Here is a 16,085-nt window from a genome sequence, read left to right as displayed (position 1 = left end):
AACACACCATAGAACACACCATACTGTTTACACCTGCTGTTTTAGAACATAGAACACACCATACTGTTTACACCTGCTGTTTTAGAACATAGAACACACCAAACTGTTTACACCTGCTGTTCTAGATCATGGAACACACGGAGTTACACATTTTAGCCTGAGAATATTCCCTATACTAGCATGAACATTTTCACAAGAAATATACTTAATCAAGTGTTCTACCAAGGCACAACATAAAACTAGAAAACGTAATTTCGAGGAAATTACCAGTGCATGCAAAAGCAAGGCATAAGATAGAAAAATTAAAACAAACTTTAATTTACAAACAGTTGTGGACAGAGGAAGGTGCAGGACAGGACAAGGCAGTTTGTTGTATGTATGTGGCTGTGTGTGCAGAGGAAATATCCTACCAACCAGCTGATTCTAATTAGTACAACTCTTCAGCCAGGCAGAGCAGCTAATTGGTGATATCACCTGTGTTAAGTACACAGATAGAACCAATACGTGATTGGACTTTTACTCTCTGAAGCTTGACTTTTCCACCTCTGAGTGTGCGTACGTGTGAGTGTGCGTGCGTGTGTGTGTGTGAGTGGATGTAAGGAGTGTGGCTTTCTATGATGCAGTGAAATGGGGGAGTTAGGTTAAGGTGAGAATGTTGTGGAGTGCATGGAGAAGTGTGGTATATATGAAGTGCTGCAGTCAGGTGTGTGTGTGTGTGTGTGTGTGTGTGTGTGTGTGTGTGTGGATGAGTGAATGGGTAGACAGAGAGAGCTGAGCAGAGAGCATAATGCAGGTTCAATTTAACTGGCTGTCAATTAAACTTGATAGGGCCTTGAGCAGCTGGCTCTTGATACAGGTGCAAATCAGCTTAATCAGCATGTGATGTCACATGTGATGAACTAACCGGACGTGATGTGAGCGAACATTAGTGATCCGTTGAATCCGTTTAATTACATTGTTTTCAATTGGAGTGTCCTGACTGCAAGCGACGGCGAGCAGCGCGATGCAACACAACGTTTTGAGAGAACTTTTGTTGGACGCCCAGTTTCGATTTTCATTTTGTCGCTCGCATTGCTCTGCTCTTTTGAATGAGAAATGGAAGCCCATGATGCAATAGAAGGACATCTTTAATGGGTTCAGTGTAGACAGACAACATTGCCAGTCGCTCACTCAGATCCTGTTAGCAGACGCTGTGAGAGTTGTGACCCTTGATTACATCGGAGTTTCATCTGAGTTGAAGGTGTTGTGCCTGACCGTGAGACCATGACTCTTTTCTCGTTGCTCCTGTAGCAGGCCAAACCTGTGCTCTGAAATGACATTAGCGTTGACTTCTGGCCTAGTAGAGTTCTCAGAGTCACAAGGCCAGACATTCCTCCCTCATGCACTAAATAGCCAGGAGACACTGACCACGGGATTACGTACGAGAAACGAGATTAGTGCGTCCTCCCTCATGCACTAATGATGGAATAGCCAGGAGACGCTGACCACGGGATTACGTACGAGAAATGAGATCAGTGCGTCTCTCTCGTCTGCTGTGCGGCCGGCATGTCTGCGTCCGGTCCTTGCGTGACTCATGTGCCCTTTCATCTGTGGTGCTGGACGCTGCCTGCCTGTCTGCAGCGGTGTTGTCTGACCGCTCCGTCTCCCCCGTCCCCCCCGTCCCCCCGCAGGTCCTGCTCATCGGCAAATCCATCAACTTCCTGCACCAGGTGTGCCACGACCGCACACCGCCCGGCAACATCCTGCACGCCTCCTCCAAGGCCGTCGACTCGCCCAAAGATGGTAAGACCACCGCAACGTCCCTGTCCGATGCCCCTCCCCCCCCTCTCTCCCTCGCTCCCCCTCCCCTTCGCTCCCTCGCTCCCCCCCAGCAGGGTTTCAGGAGATGAAGGAGGTGTTTATCGAGCCCTAGAACAGTAAGTGGGCGCAGGATTGATCTGTTTGCGGACGGCTGGCACAATAGTTATCTGTTGTTTTCGGCCTGTAGTCTCCAGTTTTAAATGTGCGTATCGAGTGTGTGTGTGTGTGTCTTTTACTCCACTCAGCCCTCGTTAATCAATACTCCCCTTGGCCTCGTCCTTGGGCCTGACGCTGCCGCCGCACACTACAGCACTGCACTGTTCACGGGCCACTACGCTCTCCTCTCCTCTCCTCTCCTCCCCTCAGCTCTCCTCTCTTCTCCTCTCCTCCTCTCCTCTCCTCAGCTCACCTCTCCTGCCTCTCCTCTCCTCTCCTCCACTCTCCTCCACTCAGCTCTTCTCTCCTGTCTCTCCTCTCCTCTCCTCCTCCTCTCCTCTCTGCCTCTCCTGTTTCCTCTCCTCTCTCCTCCTCTCCTCTTCTTTCCTCCTCTCTCCTCCTCTCCTCTCCTCCTCTCTCCTCTCCTCTCCTTTGAGGAATGACTCACATCACATTTGGCAATTTTAGCACTGATTTTAGTTTTACAGTGATTGAGTTTTTATAATGATTTTAGTTTTACAGTGATTGAGTTTTTATAATGATTTTAGTTTTATAGTGATTGAGTTTTTATAATGATTTTAGTTTTAACAGTGATTGAGTTTTTATAATGATTTTAGTTTTAAAACTATAGTGATTAAGTTTTATAGATTTCTCAAATTGTTATGCTCCCATTAGCTGTTGTTTGGTTACGGTGTGTTATGGTCAGGCTGATGAGGTCTGTGTCGGTCAGGTTGGTGAAGTGTGTGTGTGTTGGTGAGTTTGGTCAGGCTGATGAGGTGTGTGTCGGTCAGGTTGGTGAAGTGTGTGTGTTGGTGAGTTTGGTCAGGCTGATGAGGTGTGTGTTGGTCACATTGGTGAAGTGTGTGTGTTGGTGAGTTTGGTCAGGCTGATGAGCTGTGTGTTGGTCACGTTGGTGAAGTGTGTGTGTGTGTGTGTGTGCGCGTCTCCCTAAGCTGCGGAGCTGTTCACTGACCTGGAGGGGGCGTTCCAGGAGAAGATCGACGCGGCGTACTTTGAGACCAGCAAGTACCTGCTGGGCGTCCTCAACAGGAACTACCTGCTGCTGGAGCACCTGCAGGCCATGAGGAGGTACCTGCTGCTGGGCCAGGGAGACTTCATCAGGCACCTCATGGACCTCCTCAAGTGAGCGCACACACACACACACACACACACACACACACACACACACACACACACACACACACACACACACACACACACACACACACACACACACACACACACACCGGCCAGGGAGACTTCATCAGGCACCTCATGGACCTCCTCAAGTGAGCACACACACACACACACACACACACACACACACACACACACTCACACACATAGGCCAGGGAGACTTCATCAGGCACCTCATGGACCTCCTCAAGTGAGCACACACACACACACACACACACACACACACACACACACAAACATAGGCCAGGGAGACTTCATCAGGCACCTCATGGACCTCCTCAAGTAAGTACACACACACACACACAAACACACACACACACACACACACACACACACACACACACACAGGCCAAGGAGACTTCATCAGGCACCTCATGGACCTCCTCAAGTGAGCGCGCGCACACACACACACACACACACACACACACACACACATAGGCCAAGGAGACTTCATCAGGCACCTCATGGACCTCCTCAAGTGAGCACACACACACATACACACACACACACACACACACCGGGCCAGGGAGACTTCATCAGACACCTCATGGACCTCCTCAAGTAAATGCACACACACGCACACACACACATGGGCCAAGGAGACTTCATCAGGCACCTCATGGACCTCCTCAAGTGAACACACGGACACACACACACACACACACACACAAACATAGGCCAGGGGGACTTCTTCATCAGACACCCTCATGGACCTCCTCAAGTAAGAACACACACACACACACACACTCACTCGCCCTCTCTCTGACCTTGTGCCCGCTGTGCGGTTGCCCTCTAGGCCGGAGCTGGCGCGTCCTGCCACCACGCTGTACCAGCACAACCTGACGGGCATCCTGGAGACCGCCGTGCGAGCCACCAACGCCCAGTTCGACAGCCCCGAGATCCTCAAGAGGCTGGACGTCCGGCTGCTGGAGGTGCCCGACTAGACTAGAGGAGCAGGAGTGTCCTGTGTGTTAGCCGCATTGTGTACATGCCGCAGAGCAGTGTCCTGTGTATTAGCCGCATTGTGTAGACGCCGCAGGACAGTGTATTGTGTATTAGCATTGTGTACACGCCGCAGGAGTGCCCTGTGTATTAGCATTGTGTACACGCCGCAGGACAGTCTCCTGTGTATTAGCCGCATTGTGTGTTAGCCGCATTGTGTACACGCCACAGGACAGTGTCCTGTGTATTAGACGCATTGTGTACACGCCGCAGGGCAGTGTCTTGTGTATTAGCATTGTGTACACGCCGCAGGAGTGTCCTGTGTATTAGACGCATTGTGTACACGCCGCAGGGCAGTGTCCTGTGTATTAGCATTGTGTACACGCCGCAGGGGTCCTGTGTATTAGCCGCATTGTGTACACACCGCAGGACAGTGTCCTGTGTATTAGCCGCATTGTGTACACGCCGCAGGAGTGTCCTGTGTATTAGCCGCATTGTGTACACGCCGCAGGACAGTGTCCTGTGTATTAGCCGCATTGTGTACACGCCGCAGGGCAGTGTCCTGTGTATTAGCCGCATTGTGTACACGCAGCAGGACAGTGTTCTGTGTGTTAGCCGCATTGTGTACCCGCCGCAGGAGTGCCCTGTGTATTAGCCGCATTGTGTAGACGCCGCAGGGCGGTGTTCTGTGTGTTAGCCGCATTGTGTATTAGCCACAGGAGTGTTCTGTGTATTAGCCGCATTGTGTACACGCTGCAGGACAGTGTCCTGTGTGTTAGCCGCATTGTGTACACGCCGCAAGACAGTGTTCTGTGTGTTAGCCGCATTGTGTACACGCCGCAGGGCAGTGTCCTGTGTGTTAGCCGCATTGTGTACACGCCGCAGGAGTGGTGTCCTGTGTATTAGCCGCATTGTGTACACGTCGCAGGACAGTGTTCTGTGCCAGTTAAAAGACAGATAACATGTCATTATTACGTTAGTTTGGCCCCCGTGTAGTAACCGTGTAATTAGCTCAAGACAATTTTGCTAAATGAATGTGTTAGCCGCGGGCTAATAGTTGGGAAATGATGGTATATCCCGTTTGGGCCTCCACACCTCCTCAATCCCACAATGCTGCTGTGTGTGTGTGTGTGTGTGGCTGTAGCGTGACGTGTTGTCTTTGCTGTAGGTGTCCCCTGGAGACACTGGCTGGGACGTGTTCAGTCTGGACTACCACGTAGAAGGGCCCATCGCCACGGTAACGCTTCTATCCTCCACCGCTTTATTCTGATTCTGATCCTAATGGAACATTTCAAGTGTGCAACCTGCCAGTTGGTGTGACTGCTTTAATTGTGTGTGTGTGTGTGTGTGACAGGTGTTCACACGGGAGTGTATGAGCCACTATCTGCGGGTGTTTAACTTCCTGTGGAGGGCAAAGCGTATGGAGTACATCCTCACCGACATCTGGAAAGGCCAGATGTGCAACGCCAAGCTGCTGAAGAGTATGCCTGGTGAGAATTCTATATTCTATATTCTAAAGAGTATGCCTGGTGAGAATTCTATATTCTGTATTCTAAAGAGTATGCCTGGTGAGTGCTTGCTTATCTTCTGTGCTTTTCATGTCGAGGGCTATATAATTTGGGAAATATATCTAATTGCAGCATTTCTGACAGTTATTACGATTGCAATTTTATTTTCATACCATACCATTTGTATGAGCACACTTCTCTGTCTCTGCACTACATTGAGTGAGCCCTCATTGCAGTTGAGTCCGGCCTCCAGTAGAGGGTGTATTGAGTCCAGTTTATTTATAATTTAGAGGGAGCTGCGATCATCATATTTGTGAATGCATAGTGTGTTTGTGGGGTGTGAGACGGAGAGAGTGTGTGCTGCTGTAACTCAGGAGTGGCTTGTCCTGACCTAATGTATGGATGGACTGTCCTAATGTATGGATGTCCACTCCTGTCCTAACGTATGGATGCAGTTCTGTCCTAACGTATGGATGCAGTTCTGTCCTAACGTAAGGATACACTCCTTACCTAACGTATGGATGCCGTGTGTGTGAGTGTGTTGACGCTGTTGCGTTGTGTGTTGCAGAGTTGTCTGGGGAGCTGCATCAGTGTCACATCCTGGCCTCTGAGATGGTCCACTTCATCCACCAGATGCAGTACTACATCACCTTTGAGGTCAGTTTGGTCACACACACACACACACACACACACACACACACACACACACACACACACACACAGTACTACATCACCTTTGAGGTCAGTCTGGACACACACACACACACACACACACACACACACACACACACACAGTACTACATCACCTTTGAGGTCAGTCTGGACACACACACACACACACACACACAGTACTACATCACCTTTGAGGTCAGTCTGGACACACACACACACACACACACACACACACAGTACTACATCACCTTTGAGGTCAGTGTGGACACACACACACACTCATAAACACAGTCCACACACACACACACACACACACACAGTACTACATCACCTTTGAGGTCAGTTTGGACACACACACACACACACACACACACACACACACACACACACACACACACACACACACACACACACAGTACTACATCACCTTTGAGGTCAGTTTGGACACACACACATAAACACAGTCCACACACACAGTACAGTACATCACGTTTGAGGTCAGTTTGGGCCCCCACACACAACAACATACAGTCAACACACACACACAGTACTACATCACTTTGATGCTCATGCACACAAGCACAGACTCACTCACTCTTTCTCTCACACACACACACACACACACACACACACACACACACACACACACACACACACACACATACACACATATATACACACACACACAGACACTCTCAGTCACTCACTTATACACACACGCACACAAGAACTCGCTCACACACGCGGGTACTCACACACTCAGTCACTTAGACATGCACACACACTCTAGTTTTATTTGGTGCCTGTAATAATGTGTCCGTGCAGATGTAGAGACTCAGGTCGAGAGATGCCAAGGTAGAAGAAAACTTCCTTTTTTATTAAGCTACCGGTAGGTTTTAGACAAGAGACATACAAAACAAAAGAAAAACACTGATCAAAACGAAAAACAAAACATGGGATAATGCCCACTAAAGCTAGGCCCTTACGTACCCATACTGACCGAGACAATGTGCCCTCTCACGGCAGAGGCCCATCTCCCGAATGAAGCGCCCAATACTCTTATATGCTATTGGCGCGGACCAAACACAGCAAATAAACAATCAGCGCAATAACGTATCCTCTTAGGCTAGATACTACACAAGCGCAATACATCACTTGACCACATTCCTGTGCAATCTTAACTACATGGCTAAAGTCCCCCAAAATAACAAATAAAACAAAACTACAGAAACACCCCTGTCTCTATGAGCGCTTCCCTTATGGGAGCGCGCCCCGTCCCTTTAACTGGGTCTCACCTCCGACACTCTTGTCGCACCCCGGAAGACAGGTAGACCTCAGGTAAGGTGAACAACATGCCATACAAAGACACACAATACACAGACAAACATTGGCACAGTCGCAGCGGTTTCTGCGCGCAAGTAACCCGCCACAACTACCCCGACATTATGCCTTGCATTAGCCGCTATAGCCATGTTTAGCGCACGGCCTAGACACTATTCCTTCGCATCATCCAACGACCTAATACATCGTTATTCTTTACTTTTTAACATATGCATTTCAACATTTCTTTATCTCCTGTATGTATGAACTGTGTGTAATGTCTGTTCAAGCGCAAACTCGGTTCCCATTGTTCTTACTGGCGGGAATGCGCCCGCTTGCGTGACAGACGCGGTGCGCTCTGTCACAGTGCCCCACATGGACTATAGCTTTTTGTAATTATGCCATCCAGCTGTCTGCCCATCCAGTTGAGCTGTTTTCCTTCTGGACCGCCCGCTTAAGCTGAACCCATTAAACTGAACTAGGCCCCAAACCTGTGTGTGTGTGTGTGTGTGTGTGTGTGTGTGTGTGTGTGTGTGTGTGTGTGTGTGTGTGTGTGTGTGTGTGTGTGTGTGTGTGTGTGTGTGTGTGTGTGTGTGTGTGTGTGTGTGTGTGTGTGTGTGTGTGTGTGTGTGTGTGTGTGTGTGTGTGTGACGCACTGGCCAGCTTGCACTGACCCAACCCAATTTGATTTCAAAAGCACACAGCTGTCTCCCTGCCAACTGCCAGCCTCTCCCGGACTGACTCCTCAGAATACACACACACATAACTCTTCAGAATACACACACACACAACATGATGCCTGCTACTGCTACTCTTGTCTAGTAACCATTCTGCTGTGAAGAGAAAAGGCTTAAAGTGTGTGTTAGAGGGAAATGGAGCTGCCTTGCACCATGTAGACGTGTGCCTGTGTGTGTATTTGTTTGTGTCTATCATAGAGGTGTGTGTGTGTGTGCGCGCGTGTGTGTGTGTCCATAGAGACCACCATAGAGATGTGTGTGTTTGCGTTGGTGTGATTGTCGCAGCATAAATACAGGTGTGTGTGTGTGTGTGTGTGTGTGTCCACAGGTGCTGGAGTGCTCCTGGGATGAGTTGTGGAATAAGGTGCAGCAGGCTCAGGACCTTGACCACATCATCGCTGCTCACGACGTCTTTCTGGACACGGTCATCACACGTTGTCTTCTGGACACCAACAACAGGGTACGCGCCACACCATCAACTGATACATTTATACACGGTCATCACACGCTGGTTCGATTTGGCCATGATTTTATCATAGTTTTCCAGTGTAGAGCCCGAATACAAAAGGTTGGGAGCGCATCTGGTAACGTGACATATTCAATGATCGTCAATTTAAGACATTCCACGACTCCACGACCAAAAGTCTAGCATGTTACAATTTTTGAAGAATCTCCTACGACTCTCATATTGACACTGATACTATGCGAATACGAGGCTACATGATCTTGTAAATGTAGTGGAAGACAGAAAAATCGTGTGATCTTCATAGGCCATTAGACACCAATAACAGAGTACGCTCCGTGCACATCAGGACTGCAGCAATTAACCCATTATTCGATTAGTTGTCAACTGTTAAATTAACTATTTTGTTTCATTCGCTTTGTAATTTTTTTAAAGGAAAATGCCTTAAAATTCTTCGATTGCAGTCTCTTAAACTTAAATACTCTCATCTTCACTTACTACTTTTTTACAGCCAGCTAAATTTCTTTCTCGTGTGTGGGAAAAAACCAAAACATTTGAAGATCTAATACACACACACACACACCCAGCGCAGCGCAGCGCTGTAACAATGCGTGTGTCTCTCTGTGCAGTCTCTGCTGAACCAGCTGCGCGCCATCTTTGACCAGATCATCGAGTTCCAGACGACGCAGGACTCGCTGTACCGCTCGGCCCTGGAGGAGCTGCAGCTGCGGCTACAGTTTGAGGAGCGCAAGAGGCAGCGACAGCAGGAGGTGAGATACCTCTTAACCAGGGCTGGACTTAACTACCAGCCCCTATAAATGGCCAGGGCTGGACTTAACTACCAGCCACTATAAATGGCCAGGGCTGGACTCAACTACCAGCCCCTATAAATGACCAGGGCTGGACTGAACTACCAGCCACTACAAATGACCTCTTAACCAGGGCTGCACTGAACTACCAGCCTCTACAAATGGTCAGGGCTGGACTTAACACTTTGACACTTTTATCCAAAGTTACTCACAGTGGCGGGTTCGGACCGGCGTCACCCACTCCGGCTGTGACGTACAGTAACAGCAGTTCCACTGTGCCCAGTCTCTCGTATCCCAGAAAAGGATTTCGACCCTGTTCAAAATACTCTGACGAAAATATATGTTATACTGTCTTTGTACGACGTGTCCATTGATTTCTGTGAAGCACAAATTGCATCATTTGGATATAGATATCCACTCATCTTTTTTAGATATCTTTCTTTAGTGTTGATGTGATTTGGCGTGACCTAAAGGGGGTGTATTATATGTGGTCGTGACTAGAGAAGGGACGGGTCATTTGATCGTGCAGTTCTGAGCTTACATTAGCAACGATCGCACATCATCGTGCGCTGTTATAGCCCATTGACGTGTCCTTGCGCTGTCGGACATCTATCTTGCATCAACCGTCCCAAAATGACATGCCGCTCTTCAGAGACCCGTTTTATACACACACACCCACACACACACTACATTAAAACACCTAACGGGCAGCCAGATTAGGCCCTCGGTATATTCCTGGTGTCGACTTTCCCCGGCGATTGATTTCGTTCCCTTAAAAGCTCGGTCAGACGTTGAGCGTGTACGGAAAACAAACTGCGGTCAGGTCAGGCGTCTGCCAGCGGTGGTGTTGTTGTTTATAGCCGCGCGCTAATGGCGAGGCCAGCTGCGTTGTTGTTTATAGCCGCACGCTAATGGCGAGGGCCGGCGCTGCTGAAAGGTTCTGTTCGTCAACGTCCGTCTCGTCTCGTCACCTCGACCCGCTCCCTCGGCGGTCAGCCTGGCTCCATGGCGACAGCGGGAGCGTCGGGGGCAGAAGAGCTGCCCATAAAACAGGCCTGCGCTGACCGAGACGCCGGGCAGTCGGTTCCGCACTGCTAGCTCATCGTCTGGTTGCTAATGACGGTTCCGCAGAAGGTGCTCTTGTGTGAAGGAAGGGCGGTACAGATGTTCTACTGCAGGGGTGGCCAGCACATTTCTCTAGAGGGCCGTAATGACTCTGGCAAAGTAAGATGTGCACAAAGACTATGTGTGGCATACATACCTTAGCATGCTTCCTATTCAGATGTCTGAGAAGGTGTCTTCTTTGAAGATAGCGAAACGCTCTTGGCTAATTAGACATATTACTTTTGACTAGGGGTGGCACGGTTCACAAAATCTACGTTTCGGTTCGTATCACGGTTTAGGGTCACGGTTTTCGGTTCGGGACGGTTCTTGTTGTCATTTTTTCTTTTACTCTTTAACCTCCAGAAACATATTTCAGCATAGCTTAGTCATCCACAATTAGGCAAGAGTATTTAGAGAATAGTTATAATGTAATAATGCACAAACTGAATTTGACTTCACATAAAGCACATTATTGTCTGAGGAAACAAAACAAGATGTAAAGCTTGTCTTAATTTGAAACACACACACATTATGTAATTATTTATACATTCTATATACTGACATGTCTGATATTCATAACAGCAAACTTTATGCAGATTATAGCCTACTATTCATTATAACTCCACCTCTTAAATTCAGCTGTCTGGCTGAAGCCTCAAAATATTGTAAACAAAGTAGCAGGCTAAGCTCATCATACTCTACTGGTTGGACTGTTCAGTTTCCCCACATGTGTTTTAGTTTCAAGGTAAGCTAATACTTTTTCTCCTTGGGACAGGCCCTTTTAATCTTTGGAGTTGAAAACATTGGTATTGAGATGGTCAGTCAACTTGAATGCAAGAGTTTCTATCAAATGTCTGCAACATAGCCTTCTAATGATGCTAACCGTTTTTAACAGTAATTTAGCTAATCGTCTTCTGTGCGTCATTGCGTTCACGATTGTGAATGTTCTATTTGGATTAATGTGCATGTCGAGGGCGGGTGTCCATTGAGCGCGCACGAGAGCGGGCCAAGGAGAATATTGAGTTTACTTCTACTGTTTGGTAAAGTTGCACGCATAGTCTACAGTTGCGGAAGAACATGCTTCCACCCGAGCAGGGTCAGGTGCATCAGTTTGAGGGATGATCTCTCGCACTTGCCATTTCTAAAACCTTGCGCGCAGCACTCAAAACTCCATACTCCTACTCTCGCACGTAAGGGAAACACGTCGTCACACATGGGAATCAATTGCGCATGCCATATCTAGCCTGAACCGTAGGACCGTACGACGAACACACACTCCGAACCGTGACATGCGAACCGCACGGTTCGGAGCATTTTTCATAAACCGTGCCACCCCTACTTTTGACTGACGTGAAATTCGCCATCTTGTCAATGTCGCCTATTTGCCATATCCATTTAAATGTCACTGATTGTTTTACAATGCAAGCGCTGCACTATTGTAAAACATCACCTGATACAGTATGAGGACTGTGAAGAAGAGTACTGTTCAGTTAGCACGATTTCAACTGTTGACAGCACAACTCACCAACTTCACCTAATTAAAGCAGTTGGCAGCCCCCATCTGTTGCCCATGTGTTCTACTGTGTGTTCCAAGAGAATATTAGATATGCAGCCATCGAGTGGGTGATGTTGAATGCGCTGCTGTTATGATGTCTGTAGTTAATATTGTGTGTGTGTGTGTGTGTGTGTGTGTGTGTTGTGCAGGGTGAATGGGGTGTGACCACAGAGGACGAGGCTGCTGAGAATAAGCGGATTCAGGAGTTCCAAGACTTTCATGCCAAAATGCGCTCTGAGCTGCGGATACTGTCGTACTCGTACCAAGTAAGTGTGCACCTCGTCATGTCGTACTCGTACCAAGTAAGTGTGCACCTCGTCATGTCGTACTCGTACCAAGTAAGTGTGCACCTCGTCATGTCGTACTCGTACCAAGTAAGTGTGCACCTCGTCATGTCGTACTCGTACCAAGTAAGTGTGCACCTCGTCAACACACTGCTCTCTAAGCTGCGGATACTGTCATTCTCGTACCAAGTAAGTGTGCACCTCGTCGACACAGTGCTCTCTCATCTCTCTCCCACTGACTTCATGTTGATTTAGTTTGTCATCAGACATCTGATTTCAGTGACTTCCCAGTGATCGTCCCTCAGTCATGTGATATGAAATGTAGAACATCGTCTCATAAGTACAGCTTCAGCAGACGTGAAAGAAACTGCTGGCTGTTCAGTCCAACTTCATATAAAGTGCAGACACAGTCATTTCCTGTGTATTAGCTGGATTGTGTATAAGTCGGTATTTAATGCAAATTAAAAGAAACAAAAAACTATATTAATACCATATTTACTGACCCCGTGCATTAACCTCATTGCAAGAAATCGAACAAAATCAACGTATAAGCTGCGGCTAATAGTTGTAAAATAACGGTGCATACACACGTTCCAACTGTACCTACCAGAGTGGGAACACAAGGCCATGCTCCCTAGCTTTCTTCAGCTGATAGTTACATAATAATTAGTGTAAATTCATTCGTCAGAGTCTGCCACTACATCACATGAAAAGCTCTGCAGTCTGCACTGTTATTCTGAGGTGCCTTCAAATTCTCAAACATAGGCAAACGTTTGCGAACGTTCGCATACAGTTTTTCGTTTAGCCTTTAGTTTTTGTCGAACGCTTGCAAACAGTCGCATACAGTCTTAGGAGGACGAAGACAACAATGGAATTACCGTTAGAATGTTAACGTCAAATTCTTCAAATTGAACTGTTCAAAGAAAACATGTTCACCACGAATGCTCGCCGCTGTTTGGCCAATGTGAGTGCACCTGTGTGTGTGTTGTTCTGCGTGTGACTCTGGTCGTCTCTCTCCTGGTGCAGGGCATCGTCCAGCAGTTCCTGGTGCTGCTCATGACCAGCACGGACGAGAGCCTGCAGTTCCTGAGTTTCCGTCTGGACTTCAACGAGCACTACAAGGCGCGGGACCCCCGCCTGCGCGCCTCTCTGGGGGCCTCTAGGGGGCGCCGCAGCTCCAACATATGAGCTCACAGGCCACGCCCACATCATGGAACTCCAGCCTTCACTGACCGAGGGAGAGACGGAGAGAGAGAAAGAAGGGGAAAAGAAGGAGAAAGAAAGAATGAAAGATAAGTAGAAACAAAGGAAAGAGAAAGAAGGAAGGAAGGAAGGAAGGAAGGAAAGAAAGGATAGATAGAAAGAAAAGTATGTTGAATTATCCACAGCCTTTCCCCCATGCCATTGCCAAATAAATGAAAGTACACACACACACACACACACACACTCACTCTCTCCCTCTCGCTCTCAGAATATGAACACGATATTCCAAAGGAAGAATGTGTTTTTAGAAGTGTGTATGTTGTAGGACAAGGTCACAGGTCCACAATCAGTGTTCAGCCATCCTATCAGTGCATCACAGTGCGTCAGCTTTTCCATGTTGTGTTGAAGTGTGTTTACATGATTATTTAATGATTTCCTTTTTGTACATGTGTTTTTGTTTATTCGGTTTGCATTATAATTGTATAATACTCATCGTTTCTGTTTTGTTTGTTTTTGTTTTGGCCTGTGTGTGGGGGTCTGATGGCATGAAATGCCAGTGTACAAAAAGCTCTAACCTTTCAGAGGTGTCTTCAGCCTTAATGCTACGTAGTCTTTGGTCTCTTTAATTCATCTCCGTTCTGAACGTCTGCGTGGGACGTCTCCACCTCCCTGTTTTGACCTGTGACCTTTGCTCCGCATGTGTAAACAGCAAGCGTTGGCCAGCCCCTCCATCTCCTAGCTGCGTGAGGTGAATTTGTCCGATTCTTTGCACTTGCCGCCTTTTTTGAAAAGAGAAATAAACGTGTAAAGTTGCCTAGTGTGAGGGAACCGAGTGGGCCCTGCGCCGTGTCCCTGCTGAGCTGGTGCTAGTGGGGAAACAGCGCCACCTGTGGGCTTGGCTGTTCTCTGAGTTCTGTTGACGTGTGACTCCACCTTCCGCCCGGTTTCCATCCTCGTCATCGCCGGCGGCCCATTCTGATATAAGTTATCACGGGGTGGCGAAGGAGATCGTCTTTCTCTCAACCCCTCTTCACTGTATAGCACAGATTTATAGTTAAGTATATGACGTAAGCAAACACATTGTCATTTCTCTCTTTAATAAATAAACTTTTTTTTAACAACCTGTGTCGTTGCATTGCTTGAATATCCCACTAGCTTTAGCAGAGAGTGGAGCAGGCCTGCTACACAGAGACATGTTGGGACATTGTGTAAAATGCAAATAAAAACACAATGTGATAAATTCCAAATCTCGTAAACCCATTACTGCAAAAAGAACATAGACAACAAATGTTGAAAATGAACATTTTGACTACTTAATGGAAAATATATGTCCATTTTGTGTCGTTTCACCTCTTAACAACCACAGCCATCCACTATTTTCTTTTCAGCCCTGTGCCTTTCTCTAGATTCTCTCAACATTTTTGAGACTTGTTGTTACTGGCATCAAATTAAAAATGTCCTGATGTTTTCAATGAAATAGTAAAATTTCTCTTCGTCAAAAGTCCCTGAACTATTATTATTTAAATATAGGGTTGGCATGATTATTAAACCATGGGATTCTTTTTTTATTCACACTTTAAAAAGTGTCAACTTTTTAAGTAATCGGGTTGTAGATTGTGCGCAATGTTCTGCGCTCATTCTAATTAGTAGTGGACCCGTTTTAGTGAGTAGTGTGCGTATTTTAGTGAATAGTGCGTTTATTTTCCTAAATCATGCTCATTTTACAAGAATGAAAATGAGAGCGCATTATTTAGTCAAAGAAGCCAGGGGTTCCGTATTGCTGTGACCCCCAGAGGACAGCATGGTGAGAGGTGACCTGAGTCGAGTCCTCAGTGTATGTAGCCCAACTTGAATCTACCAAGTGAGCCTACTACAGTATGGGTAGAGGGAGTAGTCCTCAGAGGTGGGCTTTCTGGACTCATTAGCACCACCTAGAGGCTGGATCAGTTAAGTTCTCACCTGGATCTGCATCATTTTGCAAAGATGAGTTTTTTTGTTGGTCCAGTTGATTTTTCATCTGGATGATTTTTTTAGTACATTATAACTTTTCCCCTGTGAAAGTGAGTTTTATAGTAAATACATTTATTTATCATTACATTTCATCTTTTTTTCCCCCAGACGTTCTGTAGAATGAAAGACCAGTTAATGTGTTTTCAATAAGGGCCAAATGTATTTATTTCAGACATTTTCCTGACGTGGAGGCAGCTGGAGGCTTCCTTGTGTGGAGCTGTGTGGGTCTCTGTGGTAGGGGCTGTCTGTGGTGGTGGTGGGGGCTGTCTGTAGTGGTGGGGGCTGTCTGTGTTGCACTGCCCATCCTCCCCCAGGGCCAGCTCAT

At 47.3% G+C, this 16,085-nt stretch overlaps 1 protein-coding gene across 1 annotated transcript in view; it reads left to right on the top strand.

Annotated features, from left to right (window-relative positions):
* Window positions 1-14,871, top strand: part of tubgcp3 (tubulin gamma complex component 3) — a 31,161-nt gene extending 16,290 nt beyond the window's left edge. The window contains exons 13-22 of the mRNA XM_062527226.1: window positions 1,671-1,782; window positions 2,910-3,099; window positions 3,950-4,085; window positions 5,264-5,332; window positions 5,450-5,585; window positions 6,172-6,260; window positions 8,661-8,792; window positions 9,425-9,565; window positions 12,413-12,529; window positions 13,574-14,871. Coding sequence (XP_062383210.1) covers window positions 1,671-1,782; window positions 2,910-3,099; window positions 3,950-4,085; window positions 5,264-5,332; window positions 5,450-5,585; window positions 6,172-6,260; window positions 8,661-8,792; window positions 9,425-9,565; window positions 12,413-12,529; window positions 13,574-13,735 — 1,284 coding nt within the window. The 3' untranslated portion in view covers window positions 13,736-14,871. The remainder of the gene's footprint in view (window positions 1-1,670; window positions 1,783-2,909; window positions 3,100-3,949; window positions 4,086-5,263; window positions 5,333-5,449; window positions 5,586-6,171; window positions 6,261-8,660; window positions 8,793-9,424; window positions 9,566-12,412; window positions 12,530-13,573) is intronic.
* Window positions 14,872-16,085: the final 1,214 nt, after the last annotated feature.

Source organism: Sardina pilchardus, chromosome 23 (assembly GCF_963854185.1).
Source record: "Sardina pilchardus chromosome 23, fSarPil1.1, whole genome shotgun sequence".
Taxonomy (NCBI): Eukaryota; Metazoa; Chordata; class Actinopteri; order Clupeiformes; family Clupeidae; genus Sardina; species Sardina pilchardus.
This window is presented reverse-complemented; position numbering and strand designations above follow the sequence as displayed.